The sequence below is a fragment of the Ambystoma mexicanum genome, chromosome 5p, assembly GCF_040938575.1.
Source record: "Ambystoma mexicanum isolate Mex_15411 chromosome 5p, UKY_AmexF1_1, whole genome shotgun sequence".
Classification (NCBI taxonomy): Eukaryota; Metazoa; Chordata; class Amphibia; order Caudata; family Ambystomatidae; genus Ambystoma; species Ambystoma mexicanum.
Genome location: NC_090930.1, coordinates 851,633,317 through 851,658,157, shown reverse-complemented (window position 1 = coordinate 851,658,157; position 24,841 = coordinate 851,633,317). Strand labels below are relative to the sequence as shown.

The 24,841-nt window shown below is 44.8% G+C and overlaps 1 protein-coding gene across 2 annotated transcripts in view; it reads left to right on the top strand.

The window, feature by feature from the left end:
* The window catches only part of VPS41 (VPS41 subunit of HOPS complex), a 1,668,740-nt gene that overhangs the window by 678,537 nt on the left and 965,362 nt on the right, over window positions 1-24,841 (top strand). For both annotated transcript variants that reach the window (XM_069613279.1, XM_069613280.1), the window contains one exon: window positions 136-201. In XM_069613279.1, the coding sequence (XP_069469380.1) occupies window positions 136-201 (66 nt within the window). The remainder of the gene's footprint in view (window positions 1-135; window positions 202-24,841) is intronic.

Sequence of the window (24,841 nt, the reverse complement as noted above, 5' to 3'; positions counted from 1 at the left end):
TGATGCAAGCATCTTAACTAACAAGACATCTGTATTCCTGAAGATATTTGGAATCATCCTAATAACCTGATGTGACAATGATCTTTTTTAATAATCTTACATTTTGTAAATTGGAATTTGTTTGCTTAATTATAGATTGTTGCAGTTCATCCTCAGTTTGGGCGATCAAGCTTCAAACAGTTTGTAACTGGAGGAAATAAGGTATGCTTTTATTTGATTAAATGTTTGTTTTTGTTTCATCATTTAGCATGTGATGTTAATTAAGCAAAATGACCCGAGCGGCGGTGGCATTATTGACTCAGGTAATGCCCCGGGGCCCATAGTTATATAGTTAACGAAGGCCCCCGGGGCATTACCTGAGCCAGTAATGCCAATGCCGCGAGGGTCATATTACTTTTAGTACCCCGGCCCACAAGATTTGCGTGACCGGGGCACTAAAAGCATTTTTATCTGTCCCGAACTGTTTCGGGACCAAAATAAAAACCAAGAAAATGGCCGCCGGGAAAGGGAAAACAGTCTGTTTTCCCTTTCCATGGTAGCCATCGGGAGCGGACGATCTGGAAACAAGTGTTCCAGCGTGTCCGCTCCCAAATAAAAAGGAGAAGGTAAGTGGGGTTGGGAGGGAGGGAGGAAGGAGGGAAGGGGAAAAAATAAACCTACCTGCGTCCCCTTAGTCCCCGGCAGGGGGGCGAAGGCAGCCTCTCAGCCGTGGGGAGGCTCGTAGCAGCGATGGCCCTGCTTAGAGCCTCCTCATTGGCTGAGGGGCTGCCACGCCCCCCTCTGGGTACAATGGCCGTGGAATGCCGATCGAGGGATACCCGGCCGGTTAATGCCTCGGCGAGTGCCAATCGGAATGTTTTTCATTCTGATTGCACCCTTGCCGGGTACTAAGAGGAAATAACCCCTTCAATATCTTCAGTAGATCATCCATGCTATAAACCTTTAGTAACTATCTTTTCATTTACTTGGAGAATCTGTCTCGTCTCCTATGAAGGTGTTATTTTACATTCAGTCTCCATTCCTTCAGATTTATGCAATTTCCTGTGGCGTTATGACCTGAATTGAAAGAGTACTTTTTAAGCATTTAGGAGCCGGATAAGTATCTGGAGCTGCAAGCTCAGCCCACATGGTATGCCCTCCATTCATTTATAACCTGCTTCTGTACAATTTTGTAGTTCAGAATCGACCATTTTTTTGTTCTTGCAGTCTCTTCCTCCCCCACTCGGGGGTTCACTCTGGCTCATTTCCAAATACAGGCTCCTCAGTTCTTTTCCCTCACCAGGGCTTCTTGCTGCTTCTTTCCAATCTCCATGGCTTCTTGGTTTCATTCCTATCTCTGGTGCTTCTCTGTTCTTCCCCCCCTCAGGTTTTCTGTTTCCCGCCCTACTCTGGGTCTTCTCTGTTTTGCCCCCACACTGGAGCTTCCTTTCGGTTTCTCTCCTTACTTGGGGGCTTCTCTGTTTTTTCCCCACACTGGTGCTTCTTTCAGTTTTCCTCCTCAATCTGGGGCTTTCCTATTTCTTCTTTACACAGGGGCTTCTTTCAGTTTCTCTACCCACACTGGTATTTCTCCCCCACAACGAGGCTCCTTTTTTCTGACCTTGCCTCCCGTTCCACTGTAGCCATTGCGTACCTGTGTATTTTGAGGGGTGCTCCATGGGAACGCGATGTAGGCCGACTGCCCCTCCTTTCACTGTGGAGCTGTTTGCGAGATCCCTAATTGGACTCTGCAGCCTCGTGCCTTCTCTTCCTGGTTCCTGCTTGCTCAGTTGCTCACCTGCCAGGCTGCATTGCCGACCTCCAAATGCGACGCCGAGCTGCGTTGCACTCAGTGGACCTCCAGGTGCGACGCCATGTCTGGCATTCCATCTCTCTGATGACCCCCTCTGAGTTTAACCTCTAATGTGCTCTGTGGTGCAACTAAACGCTGTGGGATGTGCGGATACGCCTTCCTGATTTGGTTCTCCTCCTGTCATGCCTCCAGGAGGCTGGCTGTAAAGTGAACTAGGTGGGTGACCTGTTTTGGCCTTCTCACAGTGGGCTCGGATGTTTAGGTTATCGTGTGCAATGCTGCCCTGCTGCTTTTTGTTCATGATCTATCTTATAAGTACTTTTTCCCCTTCATGAAAACACTACTGCACAGCAAGACACAAGTACTCTGTTCTGCTTACTTTGCTATGTTGCTGCCATTCAAATGCAGAATTCTTTTGGGGAGTGGCTCCACATTCATCCTGTTATATTGGCCAACACACAAAGATAACAAGAATAAGTGTGTTTATTTTCACAGGCCTATTTATACATACAAGCCGCAGATGTAATGTACATGTTTAGATACGCTATTATGGCCCTTGCCAACAGCACCCATCACAGGATGACCTGTTCAAATGATGTAATATGAGTCACCATGTCTGTCATTTTTATCTAAAAGAACGATGTCCTGCCTTAGACTACTGTGCTTTGGGGAGAGACTCTGCTTTTATCAGCTGCAGGCCAGCAAACATCTGCAGTGATCTTGGGTCTTATTTCAGCCTGTGGCCTGTAGCCTGTTTCTGAAAAAAAAAAAGTAAAATGTTAAGATGGCAGGAAGTAGAAGACAAAAGTAGCAACCGAACAGTGCCCCGTTTTAGAGTATACTACTCTAAACCTTTAAGCTACAATATTAGTAAGCCTAAGATATCATTCTTGAGTTAGTTTGTGATAGGCTTCTCCTGCACCTGTGTCATGGAATGTCTTTAAAGCTAGTCTAGTAATCAATTTTATTCCACTGGTGCATCATGCAGTGAACCACTTGACAAATAAGTAGCCTATTAGTAATTTGAGTATGCGTGCTAAAAGATGATTGAACATCTTTGATCCCCACACACCAAACTATAGGTGAAGGTTGGCCACCAGTCCACAGAGTGATCTAACAGGACATAGGCAATGTTCCTAAAATGTGCTGCATGAGCGTGTATATTTTGTTTGCCATCGGTTACAAATGCACAGCAATGATCTTTTATTAAGGTGCGCACACCTCCTTGTGCTGCTAGCATCATCCTATTTTGCATTGCCATTGTCCTTATTGCCCCTTGTTCCTTAGCAAGGGAATCTATCATATAACTGGTTTCATTGGCCACTTCCTCAAGCGCTGCCTGGAGTCTCAAAAGGGCAGTTCCCGACCATGTAACAGAATATTGTGGTGGGTTGGAAGAAGGTGTCGGACACTCGGAAGACATGCGTTAGGTTTTTAATTAAATTATAAGTAGAAGGCCTAACTTCCCCCATTGCTAAAGGGAGTGCCCTACCTATCTAAAAGAACTAAAGGTGCTCGTCCATTGTCAACAGTTAAAAGGAAAAAATGTCCTCCCTCCAAGCTGCCCTATCTGGCCCTGCCACTAATGTTAACTAACTTTAAATATACGAGTAAATGAGTAGTGTGGAAAAGGTGGCCCAAGAAAATGTGTGGATGCGCAACCTTGAGATATTCACAAATCGTGCTAAGATGAGTCAAAAATAGGAACAGCTGCAGCCGTGTGGTTAGACTGGTGATTTTCCACTGTCACCTTGAAAAACATGTAACTTAAAAAGTTGCTAGCCTCACAGACTGCGCTTGATCTTACATTTGTCACACTCTTGTGGCATTAGATAGGTGGATTTGTTCAATTTGTGAAATATATTCATTGATTAGAGACACACCTGGTAAGTGTTGATAAGTAGGGTTCTAAGTTTTAATATCAATAGATAAACAAATCACTTAGAACACGTTACATCAATCTGGCAATATCAATTGTTCATTACTAAGTGCACCCTAGTATTCCAGAGTACTTTACGCATTAGAACATATTATGCCAAAAACACATTGAGCCTATTGTACCAAAAACACATTACGCCACACATTACGCCAACACGTGTTTCAACCTTCCTAGGTCGTCTTCAGGGCGTCTAAATTACAAACAATTAATCCAACGTATGACTTAAGTAGATAAATCCTAATGTGAAAGTCTTTTCGGGTGCTGAGGCCGTGTATTCTCCGCTGACATCATTAACAAAGACTTATTGGTGATGAAACGTTGCTATTTTAGCAGTGGTCAGATTTCTTTTTACCTGAAAGTGTGAGCAAAGTTTTGAAGCGAGAAGTAATTTGCGTTCGCCTGCTATATGTTTTCTTGCCGCGTTCGGCTTGGCTGCAATGTACTGACTGATGTCTGACGCCTTCGGGCAGTGAATGAATCATCGATGAAGAAATCTGACCGCTGCTAAAATAGCAACGTTTCATCACCAATAAGTCTTTGTTAATGATATTCTAATGCGTAAAGTACTCTGGAATACTAGGGTGCACTTAGTAATGAACAATTGATATTGCCAGATTGATGTAACGTGTTCTAAGTGATTTGTTTATCTATTGATATTAAAACTTAGAACCCTACTTATCAACACTTACCAGGTGTGTCTCTAATCAATGAATATATTTCACAAATTGAACAAATCCACCTATCTAATGCCACAAGAGTGTGACAAATGTAAGATCAAGCGCAGTCTGTGAGGCTAGCAACTTTTTAAGTTACATAACTTTAAATATACCACTGGAATGATTTGTCTTTGACTGGTTCCCCCTTCAAATCATTCAATAGTGTTGAAACCTGCCACCTATCGGTGGAATTGATAGTCTCTATGATCAACTCTTGTAGCTCCTCCATAGCACTTTTTCTTCTTCTCCTTTCTGATATCCCCTTTTCCAAATGTTTTTTTTCAATAACTTTTCTTGCTACTCAATTATGACCCCTTTCCCAACCTTCACCTCCGGAGCACTTGATAGTGGCTTTCCTCTGCCCCTTTCCACGCTTCCATTATCATCTGTTCTCAGACTTTGAGTGTCTTTCTTTACTGGTTGTCCCCAGCTGTATTGATGCAATGTCTCTTTTCTAGCCTTGTCCCCTCTGGTTTGGGTATTTCTTCTCTTATTGCTCATACAACTGTGTATGTTTAGCCCCTCTCATCTAGGTCTTTCTTCTAGTGTCTCTTTTCCCACTGGTTATATTCCAGTTATCTTGGCATAGCGCCTATCTTCTAGGCTTTTCACCTCTGGTTTGAGTGTCTTTCTTCTTATTGATCATATAACCGGGTTTACTCTGCCCCTCTCGTCTATGCTTTTTGCATCTTAAATGAGCTTGTTCTATATTTACTAACTCAATTTGGGTACTGGGAGAGGTGACCGCTTCACATAATAGCACTCTTTCCTTTCTCTGTCAGTCGTTATTTGTCTCCAACTCTCATGACCCAACTTTACGCATTCTTTCTCGTTCTTTTGTCTCTGGCGAGTTTCTTCTGATAGATCACAATATCCCATGGGCCACCTGCTTCTCCCGGTCCCCTAGATACCTCTTAGTTCATAGGGGTTGGTGGTTGGGCACGGCTCTTGCTCAAGACTACTTCTCACCGCTGCTCAGCTTCTCGTTCTCGGGTCTGCATCAGATTCCTGCTTTGTACTATTGCTGCTAGTGTGAAGCGACCTTTGCTTCCTATACGGTTGGTATTAGCGTTGTTCATGGGGCATCCTGCCCACCATGTCCAGCTTGTGGTCGGGCCACCACCATGTTGCTTGCTCGTTCCTCGGCAGAGGTGAGACTCCTCTCGCCTCTGCATGTGCCATTTCTCCAGTGTCTTCTCCTCGCTTTCTCGCTCCAGAAGTCGCAGGCTCTGCAACTAAGCCTACAGTCGGCGTAATGATGTCATGGCATCCCCTGTGCATCAGGCTTCTACTCTTCTCTCTTCTTCCTCGGCACATTTATATATGCATCTCGCATTAAAGAAACATCCTCCTTTTATGGTGTCCTTAGGTTTCATCTTGCATTGCCTTCAGCCAAAGATGAGGATGCCACATTCTGATGCTTATCAGGTAGTCCCGTTTATGCAGTTACATTAGTTAGTGTAGGGAGTTCCTCAGCGGAATGGGAGTCCTGGTCCCCAAAGCGGAAGTCACTCCCGGGGAGGTCCTGCTTGCCTCTACCCTTAGGGAGGGTATTGAGGAGCTGGCTAACCTCCCTAGTCTCACAGGGGGGGATCTGCTTTGGGGAATACCTGTGATTCCTCACAATAAGTACAAACTCCCAGTCCTTCAAGAGCGCACCCTACTGCTCCCCTGTAACCTTCCCTGTTGTCAATGGGAGGTACGTGTATACAATGGTCTGTGATATATGATATGATATTTTATTTGGATCGCGCTCATACACAAGTGTTTCAGAGCACGGCCAGGCAAAAGGGAGGGAAAAAGGGGAGAACACAACAGCGATGTTACTAGGCCCAGTGACATTGAGAACGCGCAATTGCATGGGAAAGGGATAGGGGAAAAGTGCATGGAAGGGGGAGAGTGGAAAGTGCGGACCATAGGAGACACAGATAAATAACAATAAATGAAAACAAATAGATAACAGAGGCAATAAACAGTGGTAGTGCAGCCGGCAAGTGCTGTGTTTATGGCAGCAGACTGGTTAAGTCTGATAAGTGCAGAAAAAGAAGAAAATGGGGGTGTGGGGGATTCTAAGGGTACAGATACAGTCCTCAGTGCAGGAGGGTGGCAGGGTGAGCAGGTACCTGGGCCCAGAGGACAGAGGGTGGCCAGCCTCACAGTGCCAAGAGAGAGCAGATCAGCAAGGGAGAGGGAGAACGAAGGCAGAGGAAAAGAGGAAGGTCTCAAGGTGCTTCCGGAACCGGAGATGGTTCTCCTCAAGTTTTAGAGTGGCAGGGAGGCTATTCCAGAGGGAGGCCCCAGCCGAAGACGGAGATCTACCCCCTGTATGGTAGAGCGGGATGGTATGATTTACTGTGTCGAAGGCAGAAGTTGATCAAGTAGGATGAGGACAGAGGGAATGTCAGAGTCAATGTTGGAGAGCAGGTCTTCACGTATGGTCAGGAGAGCCGTTTCTGTGAAGAATGATGTGCATCATCAGTGCTTCTCTTGAGTAGGGAGCGGGCCTCTAGGGCTTCGCAAGTACAGTCGTCAGTTGGAGCATGATCTGTGTAATGTCTGCAAGGAAAGTTCTCAACAACCTCATCACTTCCATCGCTACAATCTACTTCTACATGTGCGCAGGTACAGGTGGTTCTTTCGCACCAATGTGCTGCTAACACTTCCCTAATAACGTTAATTTTCTAAATTGTCCCAATAAGTCTGATGGTCATCACTGTCCATTTACTTTTCTTTCCTAAGGTTATAATGTGTAGTTCTTAATAAGTCTCTATTTCTCTAAAGCTCTGGGACTGTTGGTAAAGGGTACTGCGTGGGTGGGGAGCGCCTTCTGCTTCTTCACATGCGATACGTGGACCCACTTTTGTATGCTCACACTTCACAGGAATGTATGACATCAGGAGGACCACCTATGGTTCTTTCCAGCGTGGTTCCAGCATTGATTTCTGGGTATGGGTTGTCAGGAATACAATATCCCCAGGTTGGATATTGTGCAGTGGCTGGTCTGGTTGCTTTCAGAAGGTGGCTGAGACATGTGAATGGAGAGACTGGAGGGCAGAGATCAAGGAAATAAAGTACTGCAGCATATTGTCGTCACCCAATGGAAGGGATGAAAAAGCTCCTGCTACTGCAGGCAAACACATAGGGTGATCAGTAACAATTTCATGAGGTGAGAGGCCAGTGGTTCTTTTAACAGATATAGGCATATGGGCAAAATTAATTTGCAAGTCCTGGAATGGGCCAGCCAAGGGTGCAGGCATCCCAAAAGGGACCTTTGCGCCCCGACCCCCCAGATTGAATTGGTGGCATTTAGAATAGTGACAATCTGACGTGCTGCTGTTGGGAAACCTTGAGCTCACCATGCCACATACAACTGCGACACCATGGCATGTTCATTCAAATGTGCTAATCCATAATCCATGTGCATTTCTGGCTAACAGATAATTACTTTTGAGGTGTGTAATAGGTTTCCCTTCCGGTCTGCAAATCCCATCTGTATCCTTCACCGCTCCCTTCTTTTCCCATCTGGCCTTTTCCTCTGTTGTGACCAGTGTTTGCAACTTTCTCAAACTGACACGTACACTTCAGTTGCATTCACATATATTACAGCCAGGGTTTCAGGGGTGCACAGAGTATTACATAATGGTGGGATAATCCTCCCCATGCTGCGTAGTCAACTGTTTGATTACCTATGCACAACACAAGGAGGGCCGCAGTTTATTGACCATTAGGATTGGGTGTCCCTGCCAAGGTGAGAAACCCCTGCTCTTTCCAAATTTGACCAGAATCTTGGGCTATGCCCCAAGCATGTCTAATTTCCATATAGCGGATGCAAGAAAACGCAATGAGCTCAGCTACCTCCTCTAAAATGGGAAAATGTGTTTTGGGCCAACAAAACAATGAATTCATCATGTAAAATTCAATAACAGCATATGCAGATGAGAGCACTCCCAAAGAGGGGAGGGGAAAGGAGAATCCATCCATCTAAATAGTGCTCCCTCCCTCTAAGGAACCTCCCGCCCCCATGTCAGGCCTGACAGTACATTGCGAAACTACAGTAGCACAATGTGAATCCTGATCAGCCAGCACATGTGCTGGTAATCGCAAGGCAATATTAAGAGGGCCCACCCGCTCCAATGTGATAGAAGGATCATTAAAGAGAGTTCCTCCTAGCGCAGCCAGCGCTGCTGTGTTAAGTGTTGTGCTTTACTTTGTAACAACAATTAATGCACAGCGTGTTAGGACCCTAACAGTTAAAGGTGACCATAAAGCAATCGTTGCCACTTCTTAGTGAGCAGCACAGTTGCTGAGACTACTCAAGGAAGCTAGGAAAGCCCTGAGCCACTGTATATAGAGGTGTAGAAAAATATACAATGGGACATTTTCTTGTGCTACCCGTAAGCGCGCATGATCATAAAGAACCAAAGGTTTTTCATAAAATGGCAGGCCCTATGCTGGGGCAGTACAAAGTGCAGGTTTCATTTGATCAAAACCCTTAACACTGGTCTCCACACAATCTCATTCGGGGTGTCCCCCTTCCATGCACACTGCAGATTTTTTGCCAGAATGGTGTAATCTACGATCCATTGATGAATATACCGTAGGAACCCAAACAATTATCTTAATTCAGCTTTTGTGTTTGGTGGGGCATGGTCCTCATTACATTTGCTATGGACGGATCTAAGGCCCGGTGACCAGGTGTTAAGATGTGCCCTTAGTATTTCACTTCAGGTTGACACAACTGCATTTTGGATGGGGCCACCTTATGGCTCGACTTCGCTAGGTTACTCAACAAATAATGAGCATCTTTTTGTGTTGCAGCTTCATCAGGGGAGCACAGTGATAGATTGTCACCGTACTGAATGAGCATTGAGTCTCCTGGGAAAGAGATACTATATCGGCATGCAATATTCTGAAAAAGATGGTATGAATCCCTGGGGCAGCCTAGTCCAGGCCATTTGGCAATTTTTATATTTTTGATATTTGCACCCGCCACCAGCCCCTGATTGGCAGGAGAAATAACAAAGGAACTGAGATTCGGGTGTCACTGGCACCAAGAAAAAAGCTGGGCATAAATCGACTACACAGTGTTGTCCGAGAGAATTGCTGAGAGAATTGTGTGCAGGTTAGGCATCACATGGGTCATGATTTCATTAATTTCCCTTAAGTCCTGCACTAGTCTCCCTTTTACCTCTAGCAATACCCCACCTTTTTGCAAAGGAAAAATTGGCGTGTTACAGGGAGAGATAGTATACACAAGTATCCCTTGGGTCAACAGGTCATCAATTATGGAGTCAACCCCCTGTATTGCCTGTGTTGTAAGGGGGCACTGTTTGACTTTAGGGTATGTGACATTTTATTTTAAAGGTAGGACTACTGGTTCATAGAAGGAGATTAGCTCAGCATCATTGGAACCATTGCTCATAACTGTTCTGGAACATCCTGTAGCCACTTGGGCAACAGAGTTTGTGGAGTTGTGAGTACTCCTTTGTGCATTGCTAACGTATAGACTGCTGTGGGGAAATCTACCGCCAATGCGGCATCCTAAGGTAGGTGAAAGTATGAACCTGCAGCTTACAATAAATGGTTGCACTTATGTTACTGAGGCAGTACCTACTCAGGAGATCCCTAGGGGTGGTTGGGCTGAGCAGGAATCCCTGTGTTGTGGTAAGGGGCCCCAGGGTCAACACAGATTAAAGTAGACTTGTTATGACACCTTCCATTCCCATTTTCATTATTGCTTTCCCAAACGTTGCCGGGAGAAAGCTTGGGCTTTAAGGATACTTCGTGAAGCTCCTGTATCTACTAGATTTGTGTGGTGCCCCTGTATTTTAGCTGACAACTATAGGTTGGTTGTATTTAATTTAAAGATGGGTGCTATGATGAATTGTTCTGGGGCCTCCTCATGTCAGTATGATAATTCTGATTGCCCTGTGTGATACATGTTTGACTGTGGGTTCAATTGGTTCTTGTCTTTTGGTTGCCTTTTCATATTATTATTGTTAGGGGGTCCTTGCTGTGGTGGTGGCTAAGGGCACAAGGCTGTCTGTTGGGGTCTGGCTAGTCTATCCGTATGCATTGCGATGGTCCTGTGGCATATGTGGTGTAAACCTTTCGGGGCACGCTGCCTTCCAATGGCCAAATCCTTGACAGTAATAGCATTGGGAGCCCTGTGGGGGCTGATATGAGGGCCTGAATGGGGGAACATTTCTCCTTGCCCCATGTGGGTTGGGTGCCCCCACAGAGACCCGTCTCTGCGGTCTGTAAAATTGGGCTAACTGAAGGATGAGCAGTTTCTGTTTTCTGATCTTTCTTTTCTAAATATAAACTGTACATATGTACCACTGTTGGCATGCTTTCTTGCACATTTTTACATTTCCAGTCAATAACTGCCTTTTCTACATTATTGTTAATTGCGGGGAGGAGACCGCCAACAAAATATTGCGTTCTTAATTTAGGGACTGTGTTAGTGACATCAGAATGATCTTCCAGGGTAGCTTCAATCTGTTTTGGCCTTTGCCAGTTCGTTTATTGCATCCAGTATTTTACTCCTTTTAAGGGAAATATTTGTCATGTCTGGCCTTGGATCTGTTCCAGCAGCGTTCTCCATTAATGGATCTTTCTCATTTTGGGGCCGTTCTAACTGCTTGTAGCTCCTCTGAGGTAAGCATTTGTTTAAGTAGTCCTGCCTAATCTGCGGTGGTAGGGTTGTGGGAATCTGATGCTTTATAGTTTAACAAACTTTCTAGGGTTTGCAAAGAGTGGCAGAAATGCTTCCTTGAAGGGACCTTGTCTGATCTGGTGTCCAGGCCACATGGTACGGCACAATGTGGAATCCCTCGGGTGCACAAATTATCCTAACGGGATATGCATGTGCTCCTATTCCTAATTCTTCTAGTGGTGGTATGTTCTCCCATAAGGGTGATGTATCCCCTAATACATCATCTTTCTGTAATTCATCCAAAATATTGTCCATTAGATCGCTCAACCCCTTATTAGTAGATCATATAAAGATCAGCGTAAGATGACCGGCTTCTCCCAGCAGGCCCCACATGGCCTTGCAGATGAATGTTTTGATTTTCCTTTATTGGATTACATCTCCCTATGATAACATTCCAGAATACTACCATCCTTTGCTCCACCAGAGCACAGTTTTACTCCAGCACAAACAGTTCTGCGGTTCGAGACAGGATTCCACAAAATCCTGCATTCAGAACAGGCAATTGTACTGAGCAATGAGGCATAGTAAAAGACCGCTTTGCATGATAAAGACCCAGCAGGGTTACAAAAAAGTGTTGACTGGAACTAGAATTACAACACAACTATTCATGGTTGAATTAATTGATACCAAATTAGGCTCATATGTTGAACAAATTGCTCATGCAGCACCGGTGTGACTAGGGTTCTCCCATTTGTTGAACCCAATTCGGGAGGGTAGGGCACCGTCTCTCCTGAAACCCGTCACACGCAGCAGGGCCCCTGCACTAGCATCTATTGATCAGCGCAGTTGTCTACACATTCTAGTGCCCTACCTTGGTCTTTTCACTTTCCCTTACTAATAGTGTCCGTACCCACATGTAACACACTTTCCTGTAGGTTATATTGAAAACCATCGTATTTTGTTTATAATTATCCCATCCTCTCTCCTTCTGAAGTCCCTCGACTGTTAGGGACTCATTGTAGAGGGAGATTGGTCCCACACTGGCTTGGCAGGTGAGTCTGTATTCTTTGTAATGCACATGGGGGAAAGGTAGTGCTGGTAGAGTGAGGGATAGTGAAGACAGGGGATGCGCCCTCAGAGTGTTGCAGTGATGGGGATTGGGCAGAGGGAATTGGTAGGTTACATAGCAGCACTTTAGCTGTAGTTGAGTAGTATATTGGAGGTGGGTCACTGGCCTCATTACTGGGCAGTGTACCTGTGGGTGCTAGGACAGGGTAAAGGGCATTGTGATGAATCTTGCAGAGTCATCACCAAACCCCAGCCTAAAGTCTCCTCCAAGGTGGTGAGGGGAAGGCAGCTGCTACCTGATCCCAAACCTGGGGGTGCTATGGGGCTAGGAGGATCACATGGGAGGACACGTCTATCAAGGGGAAGTGGTGACTCCGCTAGGAGAGACGCAGTATTCATCTTCTGAGGATGAAAGACAAATCATTCCTAAATATCTAATGGCATGTTATCAGTTTGCAAGTCCCTCCCATATACATACTCCAAGAACCTGTCCAGGAAAATCATCTGAACAGAATAATGTTGATAGTTCAGGGGTTCAAGAACTAAAAATGATACCTTTGAATTATCCTAATTCCACCTTAAATGGAAGTCCTCACTACAAAGTTAAAGCACAGAATTTTTTTTTATAAACTCTCCAGTTTCTAATAATTCTCAGTACCTAAAACAGTCTAAACTAGCTAAAGGTAAAACTGAACAACTAATATTACATTATCTAATATGGACTTCATTAACCATTATGCATATGGTACTTGTAGGCAATGAAGTTTCAAAGTAATCTTTAACAAAAGGTGCGGTCTAGTTGTTATAGACCTAGGCACCTGAGCAGAATATTTAGATCCCAAAATGAGGCGATGGAAGGAGAGGAAGGCAAAGTTGAATGCTGTGCCGGGGGCATAGCTGAAGCGACCCATGGTGCTGCAGTAGCCACAGGAAGAACGACGCCTGGAGAACCTGTCACGAACGGTGTAGGCCCAGCAGATTGCAGAGGACTTGCTGAAGGAAGCGTTGTCAAGAAGAGGCCGAGCTGAAGAGGACACGTGCTCCCCATTCAGCATACGGCATGTAAGTGAGAGATAGGCTGCTGATGTTCAACAGAGCTGTAGGAGCTCCCAGAGACCAACGTGCAACTCACCAAAGGTACGTGGTCGCAGTTGAGAAGGTCAGACGGAAGACTGAGGACCCGCTGCAACACCTGATCGTGAGACAGAGCTGCAGAATACAACCAGTGAGTTGGCTAATTGTGAATGCTGATCCCGGCGCGCTCCGTAAAGGAAAGTCATTAATGATTCATGATTTTGAATACCGAACTGTAAGAAAGAAAGCAGAAGCTACAAAATGTTGAATATCAAACAATTATTGAAGAACAATTTCAATACTGAATACTTAATGAAAGAAAGCAGAAACTTTCTAATTGTAAATACCAAGCAATTAAAGCAGTAACTCACAAGTGGTAAGAATGTGAATTCCTTTCAGGGGGATTACAGGTGGGCAAAGCTTACAATCCGCATTAGGCTGTGAGAAAGATGCAATAAACCAACAAAGGTATAAATCCCCTTTCAAGAGACATAGATTGGGGAAAGCTTGCCAAGAGACTGAAACCATGCAGAGGCGCAACTCTCCCTTGTTGGGATACTGACTGGGGGAAACCTGTATCCAAAACTGCCAACACTGCAAAGGTTGTCAGAAGCATTTAAGAGACAGTTAGAAAATAACTTTTCTATAAAAAGTTATCAGTTTGGGGAAAACCGGGACGCATATTACAAAGAGTGAAGATATTCTATGAATAGGCATGTATTGCTCAGCCCTCCGTCCAAGAGAGATTGGTGTGGGGAATCTTGGAATCAATATTGCCATCAAAACTGAATGTAGTTGTAGGGGTTTTCTTACTGGCAGACAAGTATACCAGGAAACAAGAAGATGGTTTAATGAAGTATGTTTGTTGAACAGGTGTAGTGAAAATACCTTTGTTGAAGCGAAGAACTACTAATCTTATCTTTTGTTTGATGTACTGTGGTATCCTGACAACAGTAGTTTTTCTGAAGAATGTCAAATGAGTTAAAAATTGTGGAACATTTTGAAAAGAAAAATTGCTTTGGCTTTGATCTTGTGATGTAAAAGAAGGACATTTTCCCTTTGAATAAGGATAGTGTAGAAAACATCAGTTGGTTTGAATTGTGAACAAACATTTGTGGAACGGACATTTGCTGTGTCCCAGGTAGGGATACAGGAGTTGGAAGAGACTGTTTGTGTTACCCTGAACAGAACATTAAAACCAAACTTTGCTCCAAGTATTCCTGAATTTATCCAGGGGAAGGGAGTACAACCCTGGTTCCAAGGAGTGCTTTCAAGAACCTTTATGAATTGAGACATTGTTTGGTTGCACCAAAGGTTAGCCATACATTGCTTGTGTAATTATGTTATATGCATTATTGTGAGGGTTCGAGACATTTTGTGCATTAGGTCATTTTTCTGTAGTCTTGGTCTGTTGGGCAGGAACCTGCTTATTAGGATAGGAAACGATAGCTGTTTATCCAACCCTTTTTCCTTTAATATACGGCAAAGGTTGAGAAACCTTTACCTCTGTGCCCCTCACATTTCTGACCCCTCCACAGCATGTACTGCTTTATCACTCTGTTTCTTATTGTGTCATTTCTTCTCTAACTTAGGTTTTTCATAGATATGTTTGTGCAATAGTTCTTGTGCCCTATTTGCGTATTCTGTGTTCCAAAGTGCAAAAACCGACCATTCTTTTGGATGCGGTTTATAGGAGTTTAATAAAATATAAACCGAGTACGTATGCCCCTCTGGAAACGTACCCATCTGCGGAACCTCTTTAGTCCCCTGTGCAGCCGCAACAGTGTGTTTGTGCCATTTAGCAACACATTTAACTGAGTCCTCCCCATAAACTGTCTCCATCTGTCCAGCAGGAGTGTCATGCTGATGGTGAGTAGATATCCGTTACCTATAATTAGTAGGGAAGGGGAATGGTGAAAAAACGCCCAGAGACAAAATATGCAGTAAGAAAATGATTTAAACCCAATTGGTTCCCTAATTATAAAATACTCTTCCTTTCTAATGGATTCTTTCCTCCCACTATTCCTCATGTATGATATCCCTGTCCCAGTGCAGTTGATCTGCGGTAACATTTCCGCCGGCAGGGGGTGCAGCACGGGTCTGTCCGACACCGCTGCCCACCCTGTGCCTAGATATGACATCTAGACCAGTATGTGCAGTGGCGCCGCAACCCACAACCTCAGTTCCTTGTGTCCGTGCACTCTGTTTACTAATCAGGAGCACACTTGTCAAGCTTAAAGTATATTTCTAACGATGCCTGCCTAATCCGTTTAAGGGCTCAGGTTTTAAGCCATGTGTGGATTGCAGCCGACAGATGTCGGTCTCAGATCCACACTGGATCTGCGTATTCTGCTTGAGTGAGGACTATGGCACCCAGCACTGTGGGTTGTGCCAGTCAGTGCACCCGAATGCCCTACAGGAAAGGGCAGTGAAGATTTTCAACTTCATTCACAAGGCAAAGGGTGAGGATCTGCGATCTCGGTTAAGGTTGGAATGCTCAAATGGGCGTGCCGAAGATTGGGCAGCTCTGCCCAAGGTCAAGGAGAAGAGGAAGGAGGAGGATCGGAAGAGGTCTTGGTCTCTGAGTTAGTTCATGCACCGGCATTCATCATCTTTGAAGAAGAGCCACCGTTTCCAGGGGTTCACCTAAATGGCCAAGAGAGGTACCTTTTCCAACACAATCCTCCCCCTGAAGATGCTAGAAATCTTTGTCCAGGTGCCGACTGCTCCGACCTGGCACCTGTGGTGCAGGCAACATGGGCTTCAGCGCCTCAGGGGCCCACCACATCTGTTGCTTCTGACAGGATGCCATTAAGGGACCACTCATGCACGCCTACGGGCTCGGGCCTGGCCCAAAAGGAAGCTTGAGGTATCGCAACCTCAGCGCCAGCAAACAGTCTTCGGAGTGGATCGGCGCTTTGGGCACCACAGTTAAACAGGAATATGCTGCACTCCTTATGGATGCTTTTAAGTCCAAGATGCACAACATCTATGATGTTGAGGGTGACCAGATCAATTTTGGGCTGGAACCTCTTGGGTGGAGGGTGGGTCTAGGGAAGTGAGGGATTTCCCTAGAGGAATTTTACTGGGAAGGTGAGCTGCCTCAATATTTTTATTGATAGTCCATTGCTCCCACGTCCAGTAACCCTTCATAAGTGTAATAAGACATGTACCATTTATAACACATCAACACAATGCATTTAGATGGATGCCCCACTCCTTAGGTTCATGTGAAGATACTTATCACTCAGTAGTGAACACTCAATGAATGCTTCTTACACTCTCATGTACAAAATACATATTAACAATGCAAAATATCATTAATGGAAAAGCTGAACCATTGTAATTGCCTATATCTCAAATCAAGACTAAGACTGAACCACCTTCTCCAAGAAATCAGTCACCTTAAAAATCAACTACCTGTCTCACCAGGTCATGATGGGCAATCTCACAAGTCATATGAGTCAATCTAGCACTTGCCTCACCCAATCATGATGGACAATCTCATAGAGGCATCTGCTTCAATCATATCTCAATACCTTTCTCAATATGATATCAAATTAAGGATTAAAGGCCTCTTCATACTCACTAACTGTAGAAGGTAAGGAGTTGAAGAGGACTCAAACAGGTTTGGTGCTTGGGATTATCCGCAATTGAAGGAGAAATTGAAACATTCCAAAAATATTAAGAAGCCACCTATTAATGCAACATGATTTTTGCATCAAAAAGTATCAAAAATAGGAAAACATGCTTCACAAAAGGTTAAATGTATATTGGACTCACTGGTGCCAGCATATAGGCAATGCAGAATAAGGTGTCTGCTCTTAGGCTGTGAGCTAAACTGCCTTTGGGGGGGCAGGGGACCATGACCCAAGCATCTCAGGAATATTTAAGTCTGCAAAAAACTAATTTCAAAACAGCCAGAATCCACCTTGGGGCTTCAAAAATCCAGTAAAAGAATGAGGAGGGAGTTGACCCCCCACTCCCCTCTCCATCTGGAAAGCATTGCTGTTCTTCCTCTCCTTCCAGCCATCTGCCTCCTGATCTTCCTGCTCCGCCATCCCAAACAGCTGTGTCCAGGGCCTGAGCTTACTCTATTTATATATTTTTTAGGCTGTCCCTATTCTGTGCCTATAATCACCAAAATGTGTACAGCAATGGACTTTTTTTCTAAACAACATATCAAGGACACAAGTGTCATTCGCCACTAAGCATGTTTCCAACAAAAGTCTTCAGTGAACAGCTTTTGTCATTCAGCACTAGGCATTTTTCAAATAAGTGTCCGCTGACTTCAGAATCCTGTTTAGAGCTACAGAAAGGATTGCCTTTTGTAGTTCGAAGTGTTTGCCATTATCTATTTTTTGTATTTTGCGAGAACATTAGCCTCAGTCCCAGAAATAAAGCCTACATTGCAGCCAACGGCATTGTTTACGCGAGTGTGATGTACCTTGTTCAAGTCCATGGGCATGCAGCCCGGGCTATTGGCATTTTTTTTATTGCAATTAATATTGCAACATGCAAAAACAAATCTTGCGGCTTACATTTCACTAAATATAAAAATGCTTTCATTGCACTGTGTATTTAGCAGGAAGGCCTGGTCTATGGCTCCGACCACATGCCGTTTTAAGTGTGGCTAATATGGGCAGACATGGGGGGAATATATGTCCGGTCGTTATTGCAGGATGAGTGTGGAGCCATTCCTCAAAAGAAATGTCCCTTCTGACTGAAGACTGCAGAGAATTTGAACTGAATAGTGATGCCTGTTTCCGGATAACACAGGCTGAGCCAAGTTGCTGGTCGGGTAAGCAGTAAATGCGTACTCCAGCCGGGTAAGTCTCAGATCTGTCCCTTCCCCATTGCTGGCATGCACGCCTTATTTTTTATGAACACCATCTCTTTATTTATACAACACACACTCCAGTCTGAAGGAAATGCCTGGGCTAAGAACAAATTACTTACCTCTCTGTAATGATCTTTCTAATGGATGTTCCTCCCACGGATGCCCCTAGTGTTTCCCTTTCCCAGTGCTCCACATCGGCTCCGCCTGACACCTCTACGTGTCCCGCACTGGATATGCCATCTGGGCCAGTAAATATAGCGGTGCTGTGCCCCATTACCTCAGTTCCACCCTTGTTCCCTAGCATTCCGAAGCTGAGGGGACTCTACAACTGAAAGTTGTGAAGAATCCTGTGGATCCCCTACTGAACCCTACCTATAGTCTTCTCTCAGGTTGCCATCCGGGATTGCGGCCGACGTCCAAACCCTTCTCTAGTGATCAAGGGACTTATCTTTGCTGCTCCCGAGGAGGACTTCCTCGTTGATGACCAATTCACTTAATTTGGGGTCCCAAACCCTTCTCTGGTGGTCAGTGGGCTTACTGCTGCCACTGCGACAAGACATTTTCTTTGGATACTCAGTTCCCTTTTTGTTGGGGTTACATACCCTTCTCAGGTTTCACTGTCCTTGGTCGTCATTCTCTTCCTGGCGCCTTCCTACCCGTGGAATACGATGCACAAACTTTTCCAACATGGCGGCTGCAAGCACCACCTTAGGCTCTAGTGTTTCACTGTGGCCATCTTTGTTTTCCTGTGCATCCGGAGTCGTCCAAGATGTATGCCATGCTCGCACTGCTTGCCTTGCATCTCAACACTAGCAATTCTCAGATCCTAGTTCAGCGCTTGTAAGTTCGTGTTCTGCCTTCCTTGCCTGTTCTCCCTTGCCTTTCCATTCATCGTCTGATCCTGCCCTCCTCCTCCTCCTCCTCCTTCTGCCTTCTCCTAGCCCTCGCATTCTTGCCTTGCTTGCTGCGTTCTCTTTGGGCAAATTGGTCCCATTTCCTGCTGCTCTTGTTGGACTTGCCCCTTGGCTTTGCCTGTTCCTAGCTCTTACATTGAAGAGCATTATTCAAGCCCTGATCATCATTGGACCGCAGGTTTTCCCCTTCCCATTGAAGGGTTTTTCCCTGCTACTTGGCAGTTTTTCCTCGGGTTATTCTGTTTGTTGTCTTATTCAGCAGACGTTGTGGCTATCGGAGAGGTTTGCCCTTATCTTCGAGACACCAGGACTCGAAGATCACCTCAGAGTGCACCTGCCTTGGACTCCAGCACACGTCGCAAGACTGAGGTGAGCAAACCTGCCAAAGATTCCGACACTTTATTCTTGCCACTGCGATGATGAATTTCTCCTCGGATGCTTGGTTCACAATTGTTAGGGCCCTTGACCAGTCTCTGGTGGTCAACAGTATTTTGCCATCCAGTCATTTTTATTGTTACATTTATAAACAAAGGGGTGCCTGGTATAAATCCCTGGTCCTCCAGGCTAAATACTTAAAGAACAAACAATAGTGGACCCATTGGATAGGGAATGGCACATTTTACACATTTATCTTTTTAAATATATCAATAAATGTCACACTTTAAATTCAAATTAATTGTCATATACAAATATAGAATATAAATTCATAAAACCAATATCAAAACAATGTATTCAAAATTCAACTCGCATACACTCAATCCTACCATCCATTCAATACCACTTTCTTGAAAAACGTACATATCACACCTATCTCTCTGACCACTTGGTCAACAATCTATATTTTTCACTGTGAAATGTCCTCTATCTGACTCTCAGATGGTTCCATCTGTGTGCAATCAATTGCACAGATATAGTTGTCTACACGTGTTTCGGTTGTCTGTTTGGACTTCAACACATTCGTCCGCTTGATAATGCAACATTCATCAGGACCACAGTGGGGAATTCAGTCGTTCCTGTTTAACAGAGTAGGGTGAGTTACACCACCTAAAAAACACAATAAAAACCCATTACCAATCTAAAATCAATCCCTTCCCTCTTGTTTATAACTTTTAATGTAAATGTACATGATTCTCGAGAGTAATCATTAATTCACCATTTTTTAATGTTTCCTTACATTACAAAAATGCTGATCTTTGGATGAATCCTATTCACACCTCTGTGTGAAAGTCAGAACATCTAACCCCACCCCAGGGATGCAAAAAACCATATGGCCAACCTCTTCAATTTAGGTTGGAATTTAAGCTATAGATTAGTAACATACTTATATCACTAAATATGCCCAAGCGTAGCAAGAGAGCCCTAATTAACCCAGGGGTTCTCACCCTCCTCTCCAGAAGATTTTTTGAATAATAGGATAAAATGGTTCATGTATAACACACTGTGTAAAATTGGCTAAAAAGCCAGATCGTTTCCAATTTGTTTTGCAGGCCAACTCATGGCAAAATCCAATAGATGCAAGTTGCCAGCGGTGCACAAGAGCATTTCCTAATGCATTTTCATGGATTTGCCCACAATATATGCAAGTATAAAAACATGTTCATGCTGGCTTTGCCCATACTTCTCTGTGCTGGCTGCATCAGTATATGGTAGTATTCCCATGTAAGAGCACACTCCTGTTGGCTTAATGCATAATGCCAGCAATGATGCTATACGCAAACATGTCAATGTTTTGCCATTAAAAATGCCATGCCACAATATCATAATATGAACAAACTGGCTGCACAAAAATGCCAATCTAGCCATGTTATAGCACGCATCATGCTTGCTTTGCCATCACAGCTTAATTTATTAATTGGGCATCTTCGATTTTGCCAGTGTCCCGCTCCCCAGCCCTCACCTCCCACCATAATCAATGCCCCAGCTTGGCTCAAACACACACCACCACGAAACATTCACTCGTACACCATGCACACATTCATACGTACACCATGCACTCATCAATGCCATCATACACTCATTCATTCACCTGCGCATGCATACATAATACATTTCCATTACCTTCTGCCTTGGTCCTGACTACACTCCTCCCCATGCACCGGCAGCAACATGGAAGCCCTCCGGTTACAGCTGCACACAAACGGGAACCAGGAAACAAAGAACTCTTCCTTGTTCATGCACATGCCAGAGTGCGGCCTTGATGCCGCCAGAGACCCTTTGAATATGCAGGGAGGTGTGGAAGCTCCCCATGCACCTTCAAAGGTGCAGTTCCCCAGCCTGTATCCCCAATGGGCCATACATGGCCGGGGAAGCTAAATGCCCCCAGCCTTGCATGGCTCATTGACAGTTTTGTTCGCCAATGCACATGCTCAAAGGGAGACAATGCTTCCCTTTGACAGTTTAAGCCAGTCCAGGAATGCTCCCCGAGCTGCAGAAAGCAGCTCGGGGAGCGCTTAATGTTTACACTGGGCTGGCTTGGCTCCTTCATAATGGGGGCGAGGTTTCTGGCTGGTCGGTGCCCACTCACCCATTTTGGAGCAGCCCCCACTATGGTAGTTGGTACTTTATCCCATATTTAATGGTTGATATTTTAAACCGAATCAATGTCATAACCTTATGAAGGTTTGTAGGAATTGGTTCTGGTACAAACCATTCAGCATTAGCCTGCCAATATTTTGCTTTTGAAAACTGTCTTTTTGGCGAAATGCATTGGGTACTTTTTGCTGCAAAGGTTTACCTTCGCGTATTATGGATTGTGTCAAACTACAATTTCTATACGTCTGTTTATATTAGGTTATTGGTACTTGTATAACACACCCCACACTGCTGTCACTTGTCTGATCTTTAACTGCCCTGGGATATCTGAAAGAGAAGGGAGTGAATTAGGTTAGTTGGGAAATTCAAGAGGACTGTGCTGTTCAGTGGATGTGCACAGAGCAGAGGTACCCTGAGCACAAGTACCCTGAGCTTAGTGCATTTATGTTTCTAATTGTCATGTGACGCGAGCACAGAGGTTTGTGTGTCCAGAGTGTAACCATGCTTGCCTGTGGTTCTAGGTTGCATTTTCTGGAACTTCGATGCATACGTTGATTGCAGTGGTGTAGCATTCTGCTAGATTGTTGGGAGGGTTATCTCTTAAGGCTGCCTCAAGTTATACCTCAACACCTATCAGAAATCCCATCACAGTTCTGTTCCTTGGCTCACAGCTTCTCTATAAAGCTCCATTATAGCTTGGTTTTTTCAACCCTCCTCCACCAAGGCCTCTTTCTCAGCTCCCTTCTCTCAATCACCCCTTGCTCCATTCTCACCCCAAATAGGCTGAGGCATCACTGCAGTATTTGGTTCAGAGGTGTCTGGCAGGAAATGACTGTCCGCACCAAAGGACCTTACCCACAGCTTGTTCCCACAACCTCACTATTAGAATGCTACTCACATACTCCGTTTACCGTTCAACCAACCAATAGAAGATTTACTGTACAGGGACAGGCATCTCCTCTAACATAGTTGTGCCACTTCCTCATAACAGCCTGGAACATGTGTGCCACTATAATAGCCCTCTGTATGGCACAATATTGGGCAGGTTCTTTAAAAACCTTGTTTCCATTACATCTTGCATAATTAGCAATATTGTGTGTGTCACGTTAATGTGTTTAGTCCACTGGCCAATGCACATATTCTGTGGGGAATGTTAGTGCAAGGTATACTGGGACACTGCATTGCAGGTTATCAGTGATTCAAAAGTTTGTAAAGATGCACACGCATGCCAATGAAGACACGTTTCCAGGTTTCACCTGCTGAGCAGAAGGCTAGTTTGCTGTGGAAGTCGCAAAAAACTGTTTTTACCACATGGACATATATCGCTCAACCTATTGCTGTTGTCACACAGTGGTGTAGCAGGTACCTCTGCATCCCCTGTGGTGTGGGGGCAATGCCACTCCATGTCACACGGGAGTCCCGGCCCAGCCCTCCCCTGACTAAAGTGCATCTCCTCTCACATTCACTCACACTGCAGTCTCCACACACGTGGGTAGGTTTGCATGTGGAGAATGTATTTTGAATGTTGTAGGAGTGCATGCGAGTGAATGTGAGTGACTGGTGGGTGAATAGGTATGAATGCGATTGTGTGTGAATGTTCTGGGTGGGTGCCCATGTGGCGACTGCAGTGTGAATGTTCTGAGTGTAAGGGTGCATGTGTGAGTGACTGGTGTGTTAATAGGTAGGAATGGGAGGGGCTGGGAGTGTGCAAGGCATTGGGGAAGCAGAGAGCACCAAAGCATTTTTGACATCTGCTTAGTGACATGGCATGTTTTACTGGCTTTTTCTGGGCAACGCCACCTTGATGAGTATTATTACATGTCCAGACTGGCATTTTGGTGCAATCAGTTTATACTTGGATTACTGTGTCATGCACATTTTTGTTACTCGGCATCTATGATACAGCAAGCATAAGTGATCTTAAGTGTCTAGATTGGCCTACAATGAAACCAGTTTGGGCATGTTTTCATATTGTGGCATGGTAATTTTAATGGCAAAGCCAACAGAAGTATGTTCTTATATTGGAATACTGGCATAAATTGGTGCAGCCAGCATGGAAATGTATGGTCATAGCCAGCGTGTAAATGTTTTTTATACTGGCAGATTTTGTGGGCAAAGGCAGGAAAATGTGTTGCGAGATCCATTGTTGGTGACCTGCATCTATTTTATTTTTTCATGTTACCTTACAAAACCGATTGCAAACTGTCAGGCTTTTTACCCAGCTTTCCCAGAATGTGTGCTGTATAAAGCACCATTCAAACCCATTTCACCAAAAATGTTCTCGGGGGGAGAATCCCTCCTCCCCGAACTTTTTTGTTGGTTGGGGTCCCTCGCTACACTCTGTTGCTCCCACAGACTTGTGTCAAATATTTACACCCCTCAAATTGAACAATTCACCAGCCACTTGCGGTGGCAGGTGCTTTTGGGTGTCAGGGGCCAGACACCACACATTATTTCTACGCTAAGTGAAAGATTGAAGCTTTGATTAAAAAATATACTTGCAGCTTTCACCTAGCACAGTGTGCGCTGTGATGACTCTGGCAATGTCACCACTGTCTTCCCTGGGACGATTTCGCCGCATGTGACCAGGGAAGAGCTTCCACTACCTGATCCTGACACTGAGGATGGCCGCCCGAGGGTAGAACATGTGGAGGGAGACAATCCTAATGGGAGTGAAGTGGGCTCAACAGATACGACAGTATCTCCCCCTTTTTAAAGAAAGCACTAGAACACCTAAACTGCTGATGGCATACTGCCAGAAAGCCATTCATACCTCAAATGCACATAACACACATTTAACATCTCCTGTCTCTGATGTTTTTGTTCTAAACAAAAATCCTAAACAATATAATTTTGGAAGGCATACAAATCCTATGGACTCCAACTCCCATAATGCCTCAAGTACTGAGACGAGGAAGGAGGAGTTAATATGAAGTGAAACCCAAAGCTAAACATGCAGACTCGTTGTTACAATGAAGCTCAGCTGCGCGGGACATTCAAGAATGGCTGAGCGGGCGAAGCGGGAACCAGAACCGCAGGTGAAGACAGACGCACAGGAACAACCGTGCTAAAGAAGGCAGGTGCTTTCAAGCTGCTCCTTGTAAGCATTACCTACCGGAGTGGCAGAAGACTCGGAAGCACAGGAAGCACTGGGGGAGAGCCGCTGAGGAGCCGGCAGAAGCAGCAAAGTTGTCGAGGACACTGTCGTGCAAACAGATTTACTGCCATTGGATGCAGAGCCAAGGGGAGAGCTGAAAGAGGGTCTGCAAAGCGGGAGACTATTCCTGAGTGAAGATGTTGCTGCAACA